Source organism: Pagrus major, chromosome 4, assembly GCF_040436345.1.
Source record: "Pagrus major chromosome 4, Pma_NU_1.0".
Taxonomy (NCBI): domain Eukaryota; kingdom Metazoa; phylum Chordata; class Actinopteri; order Spariformes; family Sparidae; genus Pagrus; species Pagrus major.
In genome coordinates, this window is record NC_133218.1 from 38,146,708 (window position 1) to 38,162,341 (window position 15,634).

Genomic DNA, 15,634 nt, shown 5'->3' on the forward strand with positions numbered 1-15,634 from the left:
ACAGCCCATCAAAAACAACCCACTGGTACAGGATCTCTACGGTGGCTGAGAAAGACAACAACCCACAGTTTAAAAATAATAAATGCAAACAAAAGGTGGCTTAGGAAACAAAATAATTTGGAACTGTTAAGCAGAAATAATGAGGACAAACTATGAATTGTGTTCACCTAGATGCTAGAAATACATTTTTACATAAATGTTGATTTTGTAATTATTTTATTAATTAATTTTATTAACTTTGATTGATAATTAGTTACGCAGTGTAAACCGGTACGTCTAGGGAAGTTTGCCGTCTCGCCTCTTATTGTTATTCTGTTATCTAGACTGTTGCCGTTACGAAACGGTTGCAGTTTGGTTAAGTTTAGGAAAACATCATGGCTCGGGCTAAGAAGAGTATGATAAGTTCAGTTATGTGTGTAACAAGTGAAGAACAAGTCACTTTTGACGTCTGCTTACAAATAGGACTCGAACGCCAGTCTCCTGGGTGAATGTCCCAACCCGTCCAGACCTCCTCCCAATGAACTCTTTATAACGCTACACCTCCTGAGATCGTGCTAGAGGGCTAACGACCACGTCATAGTTTGAAGTGTAGAGCCACTGACCAAAGCTGCCGTAACTGACCCGTTGGGAGTGAGAATGGGCCGTTACATTGAATTTTTTTCTGCGACATGAGGCTGCAGGAGGTCCATATTAATGTGTCCCAAATTAGAGATAAACTATACAACATCTGTTAATTTCTATTCACAGTGGACGAACACGCAACAGGACGGTTTCACTAAATGAATGTATAGAAGGTTGTGAAGTGGTGCAGTGAGTGTATTCAGGACTAAAAGAGAGGAACAGTGAGGGACGTTCTGCTGAAGGACAAAGTGATAAGAGTGAGAACTGCAGGCAGCAGAGAAAAATAAGTTTTCTGTCTGTGTGTCCTCGTTTGAGACTTTCTTCTCTCTCTCAGATCAGATCACCTTCAATCTGCTCAAAGTTCAGTCCTGTTGGATTTCTAAATCAACTACACAAAGACGTTTGGGGATTTTGCGTGTACCTGTTATGTGTGTGTTGTTGTGTGGTGTACTTGACCCAGTGTATTATGCAGTTTTTCTGTGTGTGTTTGTGTATGTGTGTGTGTATTGATCTGACTCTGTGTGTGTTTGTGTAGATCGCGGTCAATCAGCGGAGCGTCCTCCGGTCTGTCCACCAGTCCTCTCAGCAGTCCCAGGGTAAGTCTCTGTCCTTCCCATGAACTCATTGGTTTCCCACAATGCACCTCAGTGGCTGGCCGCTGCTGATACGTTGTGACGCTCACACACTGATATCCACACCATCACCTCAGCCTCTCATCAGACGCTCATACACACCACTGTGGACTTCATCGTAGGCCTGTGATTTACAGCTCAGCCAGAATGAGACTATAGAACCAAAACTGAGTATCAAGTCATGGAAGCTGCGAGAAATGTCATCAATGTGATGAGCACAGATTTATATCAAAATGTAAATCTATATTTTAGTCTATTGTAAGCAAACCCCATATTATCAAAATGGGAAAATGGGAAAGAAAAAGCAACTAAATATCCATTAAAAGCATTAAAAGTGATACTTATTACCTGCAATAACAACCTGACTGCATGAAGTCTCATTATGGTCGGACTTACTTTAACTTCCAGACTTTCACAGTTTGAGTAATGGCTTTTAAGCTTTACCTGTGTCGCCTCTTCCAAGTGGAGGTTAGGTATCAATCTAATGCAGTCATCCTGCAATAAATCCTCATCAAAGTTATTATATTCGGACTTCGATGAAACTGTTGCAGAGAGGCGTTGTGGCCGAATGTCGTTATGGTCATTTTGGAGGATATAGTTTGTTAATTTATTGTCCTGGGGCCGTAATACTTCCCAAGTCTCAAATCCTAGACTCTTCACGGACTCTCTCCTTTTAACTTGATGAAAGCTGCATAGAAACTAACACTGATGTCAGTTTGTTAGAGAGGCTAACATAGACGCTAGCCTGTTGGAGACGCTAATACCAATGTAAACCTGTGGGAGACGCTAACACTGTAGCCTGTTGGAGACGCTAATACCAATGTAAACCTGTGGGAGACGCTAACACTGTAGCCTGTTGGAGATGCTAATACCAATGTAAACCTGTTGGAGAAGCTAACACTGATGTTAGCCTGTCAGCTTTAATTTGACCATCCTCTCTTTTACTGACTCAATTAATGCTTCGACTCATTGGAGGTTAAACTGAATGCTCATATTTCTTGTCTCGTACTGTGACAGTGAAGTGAGGCAGTCGTTGTCATGTATACAGGCAGGTAAAGGGACAGGACGAATGCAGATTGAAGAATGGAGTTCACAGTTCTAGTTAGGATTTCTTGAGATAAGATGCATGGTCTGAGGTTGGACAGGACACAACCAGGAGTTTAGGAATATCTTCTGGAATAGAAAGACTGGATTTTTCTTGTGTTTCAAACTCAAAATGAGACAAGCAGTGAGAGGTGTTAATTTTTTGTCCACCACTCTTATATCAATGAGAGCAGACCGATTAAACAGGCAACTGAATGTATTATTATAGCTTTTAAAATTAATATATAATATAGACAGTAGAGGGAGGGAGTTAAATACAGGTTAAGACCCTCTCAGTTTTGTTTGTACTGTGTTATTAATCATGTCGGGTGGTACAGGCTGAATGTTCTGGGCTGTCCAGAGGAAACTGACATGACAGCAGCGACAGTGTGGAAACTCACACAGCTCATGTAACTTCTGACAACACCCACAGCCTAATGTATAATTATGAAAAACATATCAAAGGGAGACTTTTCTTTTGATTTCTGTGTGATGACATAAGAGATTTCCACAGTGAGGGGCTTCATTACCACGACTTGTTACATCAGACTCATTCGACACCAACTCTACATTAAAATATAAATGAGAACTAGAAGCCGCTGTTCATTCTCTCATTAAGGTCGTCGTCTGACCTCCAGGTGAGCGTAGGCTGCACTGTAAGTCACAGAGCCTTAGATGAAGTGGGACCGGATCCATCGGAGACCAAACACCAAACTCCACATGAGATCCGGTGATTTAATGATCATCCAGAACGGATTCTCATGCAGCTGCAGATTAGTTGACTCAAATCCATCATGACAAAAAGTGCTGCCGCAGTGACAAAGCAGAAAGGTTAACTGTGCAAATCAGCCTGCAGCCGCCTCCTGCAGCCTGTTTTAGTGAAGCCAGGTATTTTTTAAGCTAACCCTCAGCAAGGACACAGGCTGCGTATCATCAAACATTCGCTCTCTTGCAAAGCCACACAGACATTTTTGCTTTATAATGAATGTCATTGCTTTATTCCTCAAGGCACATTCTGCTTATCTGTTCATTTGTTTAATTATGAGGTGTTTCAAAAGTAATGAATAAAAGTCATCAGGTCTCATGCAAGAACATTTTCTAAACTTGTCTCTAAGCCTTTTCTTGTGAGGTTTGCTCGACAACTGTTTCAAGTCATATTCATCAAACTTGATTTTAATTGCACAAACTCACTCTTTTTAACTTGATGAATGTGGCATGTTCATGAGTGTGTGATATTTGATTATTGGCATAACTAACTCCCTAAAATAGGGTTGGACCGCTTCCTGGACTCATATTGAGTTTGTTAGAGGTGCTCTTTAGACATGTAGACATACAAATTACAAGAAAACTCCAAGTTACTCTTATTTATACTGTTAAAATGCCTTTATTGTAACGGCATGATCATGTTAGACCTTCAAAACAAACTTCAACGTGTTTTGGCATCAATCATTTTTCAGGAAGTCACAAAGCCTGAGCCTGGTGCTGAAATGCATCAGAGTTTGTTTTTAAGTGTTTAAAAAGAGAGTGCCTTGGACTTTTCTTTTCATTTTAATGCCCTCACACACTCAAGGCTTCTGGTTCAATCTGTGGGCAGTTTTTTATTTACAAAAATCTCTCTCATTCAAGAGTAAGAAGAAAAACTGGAGCTTGAGGTCCTGCTGTTGCTCAGCAGATGAAAGCATAACAAGTTCAGCAGAGTCAGTAGTTAAAGGATCAGAAAATTAAGAAAAATATGTCTACAGCTGCCAATGTTGATGAAACATGAAGTTAGACGTCAGAAAACAGATTGAGTGCTGTTCAACAGAGGATGTTCACCTGGATATTGACCTACATAAAGACCCGGAGTAGAAACTACTAAATACTTAATAGTAAAAGTTGTCAAGCCTCTCAGTAAAATGGCAAACCATGACGATGCATGTCACAGTAAAAGATCAACTTATCTTTATATTTACACACAAGACAGTTGGTCCAAAGTGCCTGGCAGATAACAAAACCAAAGAAAAGAGGAGATATGAACATAATATTCATTTATCATATTTATTTCTATTTTACTTTGCAAAGTAAAATCCATATTCTGTTGGAGGGCAGCCATTTTGTGCTAGTAGGGCTCAAATCAGGGGAAGTTTTGGTTAATAGTTGGCACCTCAAAGGTGCAAAATGTAAGAACTGGCCATCTGTCAGATTCCCACTAAAAAAAGGGGAGTGCAGCATATCACCAGAATAGCCACTAACTGCTGCTAACTAGCTGCCTTTAGCTAGTTAGCTCAGTTAGCCGTACAGCCAGCCGTTTGGACTAGGAGCTGGGGGATCAGGGGAGTCTAGCACATTAGCATCATAATGTCAACACTGCTTTTTATTCGCATGCTGTTGGTCGGTTTTTAATGTTTCAACTAAAATTCTTACATATTGTTCCTTTAACTAAACTAAAAAAAGCCGACATTTTATCACGTTGTATCTTCTGGTAGACGAATGCTGACTGTACCGTGACCATTTGTCAGTTTAGTTTGTACCAAATGGACAGATGTGAATAGTTGGTAGGTGTCATTAGGAAAACAATCTGTTTGTATGAGTGGTTCTTGCATGAGGTCCGTTATGTTAAAGAAATCAGAATGAGCCCCACGCTGACACACACCTTCCCCGTCAACCGAGACAAGAGTGAGTTTTCACACATGCTTTCTGATGCTGTTATGAGAAGAGACTGACAGCTGACCTCAGGTCTGCTCTGCTGAGTCTTCACACTGTCTGATCAGTGATCTGCTCATTCATCCCACAGCATTGTGCATCAGCACTGTGCATGACCTCTGGCTGCTTTCCCAGGTGGAGGGTGAAGCTAAACCTGTTAGCTTTCAAGCTGGGTCACTTGCTGGTAATGAGGGATGCACCGAGGTATCGGACAATAATCATCAATGGAAATTTTAATTTAACGAGAATCTGAACGATGTGTAGCTGATTATTCTGTCATTCTGTGGAAAGTTAAAATCATGATAAATAAAATCAATTGATGAATTCAGTACTGAAGGGTTTTGCTGCTGTACACAAAATTGTTCTGATCTCAACTAGAATAATCACGTTTGTCTGAAAATATTTATAGAAAATAGATTTGACATATAATTTGCATAAATGAGTCATAAAAATACTCACAGTGACGCACAACACAGTGCATGTACCGCTTTGGTTTCTCTAATTAATAAGAGTTGTTCATGAAAAATATAATACAAATTGTGATTTAAAAATGAAGAAACATTTCACACAGGTGAGTGTGAAACCTGTTGAAGCAGAACTGATCTGAATGAAGTTTTTGGTCCGGCGGTTTTGATCTCGGTGCATCCCTGCTGTTAATGCGTCATGAATGCTCCACTGCTGCCTCCTGATTGGCTAATCACTGTGCTAATCGCATGTTCTTTTTTTCTTTCTTTCTTGCACTCTCACCACTTGCTGCCTGCTCCACCTCTCAACCCATCTGCCACGCTCCTTTTTTATTTCCTGGTGTGCTTTTTTTTTTTTTTTTTTTTTTAAATGGGAATGAACCTTTATTGGGCCGCGGTGCTCCTCTGGCCTCGCTCTCTCATTGGCTGCCTCTGCTGTCATGTGTAATGGTGCATGACCAATCGCAGCCCCACCGGCGGTTTTTCATCCCGCCCCAGTCCCCAGACCTGTGTCAGTCCCCCAACTGCAGCCCCACCCACTCCCCCGAGGTCCGCCTTAACGGGGTGGGGCCGCGCACGCCCAACTCCTACCATCCAAAGATGGGGTCTCCCCTCATGCACCCCCGCACGCAGACCCTCCCCGCCAAGCCCAAAGTGTCTGAGAAGCCCCTGCAGACCACCAGGTCCAACCCTCTTCCCAACACAGCCCAGACCCCCACCACCCCCAAATCTGAGCCCTCCACGCCCTGCCAGTCTCTGGCTCCCTGCATCCCCAACAGCCCGCGGGTGAGACGTCACCCACCTCTCACCGTCCCCCCGAAGCTCTCCATCCCCCTCTCCCCTGTGCCTCCTATGTCGCCCCGCCGTCGCCACCACCTCCACCCTGACCACAACGGCAAATCTGTCCCCATCACGCAGGTTACCCCCCACCCCTCCCCCAGAGGGAGCCCTCTCCCCACCCCTAAAGGCACCCCGGTGCACACGCCCAAGGACAGCCCGACCGGTACGCCCAGCCCGACGCCGCCGCCCAGCCCCTCCATTGGGGGCATGCCCTGGAGGACACGCCTCAACTCCATCAAGAACAGCTTCCTGGGCTCGCCACGCTTCCACCGCAGGAAAATGCAAGGTGGGGAGGGGGAGGGGCGGGAGGCGGGGAGAGTGGGCGGGAGTTTATGATTTATTTAGATCAGGTCTTTAGGATATTATCTCACTCTTATTGATTCAGCAGAGAGTGTTTATGCAGCAGTCCTGTAGCTCAGGGGAACAAATCGTCTCTGTGTTCCTAATGGAAGTATTTAACGGTTCACCTGCTGCAGCCTCATCATGACAAACAGCCGCCTCCGGCCATGTCACACTCAAGATAACTATCTCATTACAGGAAGTGGAAAATTCACCATTTTTTATGGTTTAGTTGAGGTGCTTTTCCTGTAGATGCTGTAATAGAGCCACAGAGTCCCTCCAGACAAACTGAACAGAGACCAGATAATCTCATTTACAGACAGATTATATTGTTTTAATCTGAAATAACGCTCAGTGGAAAAACAGAAGCATCCTTATGAGCACGTGAAGACAGCAGGAAGTCGATGTTGATCAGAGGTTTATGTAAGAAATATCTAAGAAGTCACAAATCACAGACGTAACTCTGTGACCTTCATTTCCACAGTTCCCACCCAGGAAGACATGTCCAGTCTAACTCCAGACTCTTCTCCAGAGTGAGTAATGTGGGAGGTGCAAAATGTTGTTTCTTGTTTCCGTTACTGTCCAGTTTCTCCCTCGGGTCAGTAAAATATTTCTGATTCTGATTGTCCACATATAATCCAGAAACACACGTATTTAAAAAGTAATCTTGTGTATTATAGTTTGCAGTACTGTAACTTTCTAGCAGGCTGAGTGGTTGTAGCAGATGTGTTTTCATTGTTGGCTTAGCAAGTTAAAGATTTTGTTGAGTTTTGTACGTTTCCAACAATGTTTAAACCAGAGAAATCCACAAGTTTACTCGAAGTAATGAGTCCAAATTTTAGCCAACTCTCTAAATGTGTTAAAGTACAAACTGAAGTTCCTGTTCTGAGTAACCAGTAAGATTTTGATCACGTATATTTTTAATGTCAGACATGTACTGGTGTAAACAAATCCATTGATCCAATGTTTTGAATCCAGTCGTGATCTCGGTCTGTCTCGTCCCTGCAGACTGGCTAAGAAGTCGTGGTTCGGTAACTTCATCAACCTGGAGAAGGAGGAGCAGATCTTCATTGTGATCAGAGACAAACCTCTCAGCTCTATAAAGGCAGACATCGTCCACGCCTTCCTCTCCGTGAGTCTCCTCTTTGCTCCAAACATCCATCCATCATCTGTTCTCTTTTTCCTGATGAATCAACATATCATCACCGTTCCTAAAACTACATGACAGATTCAGCGCAGCACCTACAGGCATACCAGACCTTCACTGGAAGCCTGTTTAGATTCAGGCATGAGAACGAGCTCAGGAAAACATTTTGGTTTGGGTAAAAATAAGTGCATTATTTATGTAACCTCAGTTACCCTAACCCGCCGCGGTACAATGGAAAAGTATTCAGAACTATTCCTTTAAATTATAAGAGAATATGTTCTGTAACTTGTGTGTAGGTGTGTGTTCAGTCAGTTTGTGTGTTTTCATGCGGACAGCGGCATCATGTGCAGCAGGCTGCTGTCTGTTCATGTCTCGTTGTCAGCGTTGAGCCCAACGCTGACGCTGCACAACACTGTGATGTGTTCAGATGTAAAACATCCAACACACCGTCTCCGTCTGCTCCTGTCTCTTCCTCTCACATCCATGCTGCCATCTTTACTGGTGCAGAAGTTGTTTGTCTGTGTTTCTGCTGACTCAGAGTCTGCTTCCTCTCAGATCCCCAGTCTGAGCCACAGCGTCATCTCTCAGACCAGCTTCAGGGCGGAGTACAAGTCCACAGCCGGTCCGACGGTTTTCCAGAAGCCGGTGAAGTTCCAGGTGGACATCACCTACACCGAGAGCAGCAGCGCCACCAAGGACAACGGCATCTACTCCGTCACCTTCACCCTGCTCTCAGGTGAACAGAACACACAGTACTTACAGTCTAACACATGTTTGATTACAGACCAGTGAGTATTGATCTGTTGATCTGAGGGTCAAAAGGAAAATGTGTGGTGAAGTTTGGTGAAAAGGTTTAAGATGTCTTTTAAGCAAAAAGGCCAAACATTTCCTGTTTTTATGGCTTTTTGTCTGTTTTAATAATATCTTCTGGTTTTGGACTGTTGTGTGTTGAAATGTCACTTTGGGCTGTTGAAGACTGTAACGTGAATTCACATAAAATACACTTAATACTCAAACTCGACAAAAACAAAATAAAACTCGTCTCGTTTGTCTTTCCAACTGTGGTTTGATCAAAATAAAGCCTTAACACACCATGTTAGATGTGAAAAGGTCAGCAGCAGAGAATCAGCGGGGAAAACGGTGTGTAGCAACAGAATATTTTCACATCTGCTGCGGTGAGTTGAGGGTTTATTTCAACCTAACTAGAGTTGTTGATTGTTGGAACAGTGGAAGACTTTTTTTCTCAGATCTATTTTGTTTCTGTCGTGTTTGACGGATATAAAGTTGTGGTTTCTGTGAATGGAGTCTGGCTTATTTGCGAGGGCGACACAGCAGCTGTTTCTGGTTAAACAAAAAGGATTTTACTCTAGCAAAATGGCCGATTTCTGTAGGGCTCCTTTGGGAAATGTTGTCAGACACTTAGAATAACAACCTCAGCCTGTAAGCTGCAAAAACAACCAGTTTTAGTGACGGTAAAAGTTGCCCTCAAGGATTATGTTGCAGCCGCTACAGCACATGTGCAGCTCCTGGCTGAGGTGACTGATTTAAAAAATGTTTGTACCTATCAGTCATTCACACTCTAACATATGTAAACATAGGTTTACGAACACACCTAAAGTTTGTTTCCTACATTATATTAAGTACCATGGTGAAGTGAAAGAGTGAGGCTTGAAATGCACCACAAATTTAGCCCAGTTTTTTACTGTAAATCACCAAAACAGTGCTCAGTGGGAGACGGAAAAGTGTCACTACGGTGTCTGAATGGAAGGAAATCCCTGCAGCAAGTCCAGCTTCTGGTAGAAGGACTGAGCACAGACGGGTGGAGGCTGTTAGAGCAGCAGATTAATGGCCAGCGTGTCACAATCCCATGTTCCATGTCGTGTTATCACATATGGCCGCAATGTTTGGGTGTCCACCTGCTTTTAGCCATGCAATGTGATGAGTTGGGAGTCTGTAAAAAACATGAATAAATGAGCAGTATTCGGTGTAGATCACGAGTGAGTTGAAGCGCAGAAATGTCGAGGTTCCTGAATCCTCCCTGAACGCGGCCGCATCATGAATGTTTCAATCTTTTCAAGCAGCAGAAAATGGGCCGAATCCACATCCGATCAGAGACACGAAGACAGGAGTCGGTCAGTGTAACACGTCCAACACAGTCTGAGTCCCATCAATGTAAACACAACGTTAAATTACATGAGATTTGTATTAACCTCAATAATAAATTATGTCAGCTGTGTTAAAGTTCACCAGCAGAAAACGTCTCAACTGACTGAGTCTCGTAATTTTACGCTCGGATGGATTTTATAAAAGTCTACAGTAATTGATGAAATTGATGCAGAGAGATTTATTGTGGCGAGTGTCCCTAAAGCTCGTCATGATCATTAATTAAGGCTTGAAAACAGCCATGTTACATAACCTTTACCTGTAAACAGCTTTCAGTCACCTGTAATAAAACCTAATGAGGCTCCGTTTGTTCCTCATCAGGTCCCAGCCGACGTTTCAAGCGTGTGGTTGAGACCATCCAGGCCCAGCTGCTCAGCTCTAACGACCAGCCTGGCATCCAGCCACAGATATCTGGTAAGTGAAGTCCCTCGCCACCCGTCCCTGACACGCCTACACCCTCCAAACCCTCCTCCTCCTCCACGTCCTCACAGCCTCCCTCCTTCCCTCCCGGCATCCTCACAGCACAGCCACACTTGCGGCCCACCTTGGCTCGGACCCGCTCGGCTCAGCTCAGCTCGGCACACTGCTTTTAGCACACGGCATCTCCACGTGCATGCCCCTGCCACATACCATGGCGTGCACACACACCCACACACATACAGTACATGGTAAAATTAGTCAATGAGCTCTAGATGTGCATTTACAGGACTGATTACTCAGGAGCTGTACGTCAAACTGTAATTTATCCTCCGCAGACAGCCGCTCGGCTCTCACCCGACGTCTGACTCAGCAGAAACACACAGGCCAACAGTCGGATCAATCAGGAAAATGGATGTTTACAACTGAACATGTGTGATTAGCAGTTACATTTGTGCATTCAGCTCTTGTTATCTGAAAGAGGTAGAAAAGTGTCAACATTTCAGAAAATATTCATACTTGAAGTGTGAAGTGAAACAAACACAAATCTTTGAGGTCCTCTTGGATGTGATTGGATATTTTGGGCTGCCTATAGATAGATGGACGGATTATAAAAATATGGAAGAAAAGAAAGAGTGACTGTTCTCCACTCGTCCTCCTTAGTTTTGTTTGTTAGTGTGACGCTGTAGTTCTCCTGTTGGTGTATCTGTGGTTATTTACTTGATAATGGTCCCCTCTGGTGGTGAAGTAGAGTAACTACAACCCATCCTCACACAGTCACATCACCTCAGCTCCCACGACACTAAGCTAGTCCAGATAGTTTGGATTTTTTTAATATAGACTAGCAGTGACCTCTGGTCTCCAGACAGACAGCGGCTCCAAAACAAAAGTAAAACAGCAAATGTTCTGCAAAAAACCTTTAATCTCGCCAAGTAATTTCTGTCTTTCAAGTCTTATTCGCTTTAATAAAGTAAAGTGAGACAATTTTAATGAACTTGACAATTGTCAATTAGTTATGAATAATAATAACAAAATTGTCAGATTTATATCTGTTAATGTGCAATGAGCTCCAATCCAACCGTGTCGCCCCAAAGTTTACTTTCTGAATACCTAAAATGCTCATTTTTCTGTTGACGCTGTTCTAGAGGTATAAATTCAGTTACATCCTTTATCACTGAGGACAGACAGCAGGTAGTGATGGTATTTTACTGGACTGCATTATATTCAGAGGTGTCTCTAATATTTTGTCCTCATGAGGACAAAAAATGTGAAACATCTCTTAATCTAATGGAGTTCAGTTCAACACCATCTTTGACCTCAATTATAAACACAGAATTCAAAGTGCACATTTTCAACAATGTCAGAAAAAGTTAATATTCCTTCATTCAATCAAACTTTATTTACAAGCACATTTCAGACAAATCAAATGCAATTCAAAGTGCTTACAAGTGACACAAAAAATACACAAACTTGTTAATTGAATAAGACGGTGATAAAATATCAGTAGTTAAAATAAAAACATAAATAAAAGATAACAAGCAGTAAAAATAATAAAATTGACATACACAAAGATTTATTAGAACAGAAAATACAGTTAATAAAATGAAATAAATGATAAACAGTAAGTAAAAGCTTAGCAGTAAAAAGTTAACAATGTTTTTTAATCATTGTAAATGTTAGTTTACTATTATGTAAAGGGGAATTTACTGGAGTTATAAAATATCTTTTTGTTAAACTGCAAATTTCCAGCAGTATTCAAAACTGTGGGAGGTTGTTTAAAAACAAAATTATGAAATGTACAACTCAATTTAATAAATCAGCCATTTATAAAGAAAAGGTTTAAAATATAGAATTTAATAAAATGTATTTCAGACATCACGTTAAAGATGTTAAGACATGACAGCGTCCCGTATGTTTTTATAAACTTCAACAAAAATTAGGTTTTATAGAGACACAAGTGTGATTTGAAACGCTGAGAGAAAAGAGACTTTCGATCATCTGAATTAAAAATAGTTTGTGATATAACTATTACTTAAGATTTCAAAATAAAATTATTTATATATTATTTTATACTACAGACTATCTGAAACGTGTAGTTTTCAAATATTGAATGAACAAAGAATCAAACTTTATGTACATAAACAGTTTATTAGTCTGTAAAACCGTAAAAATCCATTGACTGTTACTTTAACTGAACTCAGCCCAACGCGATGCTTCACTGGAACCTAACAGACCAAACATCCAGCCTCTCCGCCTCGTTAGCCGCTGTTCACCTTTGTTTTGTGAGCCGCTGGTTAGCTGGAAGAGCTCCAAATACAAGAGTCACACTAAACTCCAAACTATCACTTCAACACACTGAACCAGTAGGACCAGTCGACCCAGTCACTGCCACAGATGGGAACTGTTATCAGGCACTGTATGCACAATGAGTCACCCCCCCCACCGTGTAGATGTGCCAATAACCCACATCTATCAATCAATCAGTCTATCGATCTATCTATCTCTCATCTATCTATCTATCTGGCCTGCCTCTCCATGCCACCTGCTTCTGTCATCCACAGCTTTACTCTGATGCCACTTGGATGGACTGAATGACTCGCATGCTGAATGAAATGCCAACCCAGAACCATGCACACACCGTTGGGCTGGCTGGCCTCTGGGCCCGGTACCGGCCAGGCTAATCACAAGCAGGGTCGCCAAACTCTTTGTGTGCCGATGGTTCTGGGTGAGCTGCCATTCACACACAGCTGTGCGTTTGCCACTGAAAAACTAAAGTGAAGCATGCTGTGTATTACTGTGTGTTACTGTATGTCGCAGTGAGCGAGCAAACAAGCACAGCGTTTGTGGTTGTGTTTGCTGATCTCTTTGCCTCAGAAGCAGATGATCTGCATGTGTTTGATGAACTTTACTGAACACTTACAGCTCCGCAGACACATGAACCTGATGGTCTGTGTGAGTGTTAGCTCATACTTGTGTGGATGCAGTAGCAGATGGATTTTAAAGGGTAATGTCTGTGCAGTGAGTGTTCAGCTTACCAAAGTCTCCTGTCTGAATATCTTTTGGAAATTTTCGTGCTATTAACACAAAAATTGCTGCCAAGTAGCAAAAAAAAGCTTCTGTATCTTTGTCCAACACGCCGTCTCCTGGTCATGTGCCAGATTTTGGTGATTAAAGTGATCAATACCATTAATTGATTCTGGACCAAAGCTAACAACCCAGATGTTGCTTTCTGGAGTCACAACCCAAACATTTATCTACAATTTATAATGTTCACAGATGAAGTAATGTTTTGAAGTTTATATTTCTTGTTTTTTGGCCATTTTAATGCAGAAATGCTACATATTATATTTTTAAATGACAGTAAATGATGTTAAAGACATAATATGCAACATTTCTGCTACAAACCAGAGAAATCCACTTTATTCAAAGTGCGTTTTCTTTGGCCGCCTGTCGCTATAACTTCCAGGAGAGAGTCAGAGAGACTAAATATAACGTGAAGAAAACTTCAAAACATTACCTGAGCTCTCCTCCCGTCGGTAAACGGCTCCGGATCAGAGAAGAATCTGATGCGACTCCGGCTGTTCATTCCTCCAGGAGGTCTGGATCTGAGCAGCGGCGCTGGAGATAAAAGATTGTCAGACTTAGAATTGACTGAAACACAAGAGGAACCCCTCCAGCTGCAATTAATCACAAAAAAAAAACAATTGAATTTTGAAGCGAGATGGAAATGAGCTGAACATTCACCGTGTCTGGAGTTATTTACCCTTTAAACTGGTACCGAGGAGAAGTGAAGTGTTTTAGCCAGTGTGCAGCTGATGATGATGAAGCACTGGGCCTCAGTGAGTCGGTTGGTGTTTCTGACACTGTCCTCTGCTCTCAGATGGCTCTCAGCGCTCAGCCTCTTTGCCCAGTAAATCCTCCAAGCGTGGTAAGACCCAGAGCGACCGGGAGCTCCCGGCAACAAACACCTTAACTCTGGCTTTTAACACACACTGGCAACGTTGTGGAGGCCTGTCACCAACACGCCCTGTGTGCACTAACACGTGTGAGAGAGAGAGTGTGAGCTGCAAAAATATAAGTTCAACTTAACAAGTCATTTAAATGTGAAACACATGTAGGTCAACTGTTTCATTTAAAAATACCTTATTCTGATGACATGAGCAGAACGAAACTGAAGTCTAAACGCGCTCGAGGCTGCAGTGGTTATTACAGCACGACACCGAGGTGTAGGACAAGAACGTCATCATACAAGTTAAAGTTAGCGCTAAAGAAAAGCTCTCGGGTCAAAAATAGGATCCTCTGGCGTGAATGTATTTAGTACGTCTCATCAGTAAATTGATCCTGTGCTGAGAGGACTGTGACTCATAGAGGTGATCATCAGCTGATCTTAACGGTGCTCCGAGATCAGACGACAGGACGCGGTTAGTCTCGAGCCCTGCAGCAAGCTGTCGGGTCATTCCAGGCCAACTCACCCAGAATCCAGAACTTTTCCCAGTTCATGTCTTAGATTTGCTTGAAAAAAATCATGTTGAAACTTCTGCTGAGCAAAATCCTGCAGCGGTACTCCAAATACTTTTTAAGTTATGAATTTTTGAAGTTTGGCCCTCGGAGCTAAATTTCAGCATTTTTGTGATTCTGTGGATGTTCACGACAAATTTCAACCCCGTCCAGTAAAAAAAATAAACGTTTGGTGAAGTTCAGATTACACAGAATCACTGAAATGTTGAAATTTAGCTCCGAGGGCCAAACTTCAAAAATTCATAACTTAAAAAGTATTTGGAGTCCGGCTGCAGGATTTTGCTCAGTCTCATGAATTTAATTATTTTGAGAAGGTCCACGACATGAACTTCTCGTGAGTTGGTACAGAATGACCCTTTATAAAGACCACCGATCAAACTATTTAGAACCAATATCGGCCAATAACGATCAGTGGCTGATCAATCAAACCTTTTATTAATCGACTGGTTTGTTCTACAGAATTTATGAAAATGGTGAATAATTTCTTTCACACTTTTCTAAAAACCAAAAGACCAAAATCATTTCACGTGACAAAGAAATGCAACACATTTTCACATTGGAGAGCCCAGAACTAAAAAATATGATCATGAATTGATTGTCAAGAGTTCCGGTTAGTAATTGATTGAACTCTTAACTTACACAGCAGGACAGTAATCAATATGTAAATACATGAATACAGATATAATTTAGTTGTTAGTTGTCCTGTTGTTATTCACGGAGGTGTGTGA

The 15,634-nt window shown here is 42.0% G+C and overlaps 1 protein-coding gene across 3 annotated transcripts in view; it reads left to right on the forward strand.

Annotated features, from left to right (window-relative positions):
- The window catches only part of LOC140994479 (serine/threonine-protein kinase BRSK2-like), a 60,613-nt gene that overhangs the window by 39,795 nt on the left and 5,184 nt on the right, over nucleotides 1-15,634 (forward strand). For 2 of the 3 annotated variants that reach the window (XM_073464118.1, XM_073464120.1), the window contains 7 exons: nucleotides 1,157-1,217; nucleotides 5,951-6,608; nucleotides 7,146-7,194; nucleotides 7,670-7,793; nucleotides 8,364-8,544; nucleotides 10,293-10,385; nucleotides 14,269-14,316. In XM_073464118.1, coding sequence (XP_073320219.1) covers nucleotides 1,157-1,217; nucleotides 5,951-6,608; nucleotides 7,146-7,194; nucleotides 7,670-7,793; nucleotides 8,364-8,544; nucleotides 10,293-10,385; nucleotides 14,269-14,316 — 1,214 coding nt within the window. The remainder of the gene's footprint in view (nucleotides 1-1,156; nucleotides 1,218-5,950; nucleotides 6,609-7,145; nucleotides 7,195-7,669; nucleotides 7,794-8,363; nucleotides 8,545-10,292; nucleotides 10,386-14,268; nucleotides 14,317-15,634) is intronic. The other variant, XM_073464119.1, reaches the window with a different exon arrangement.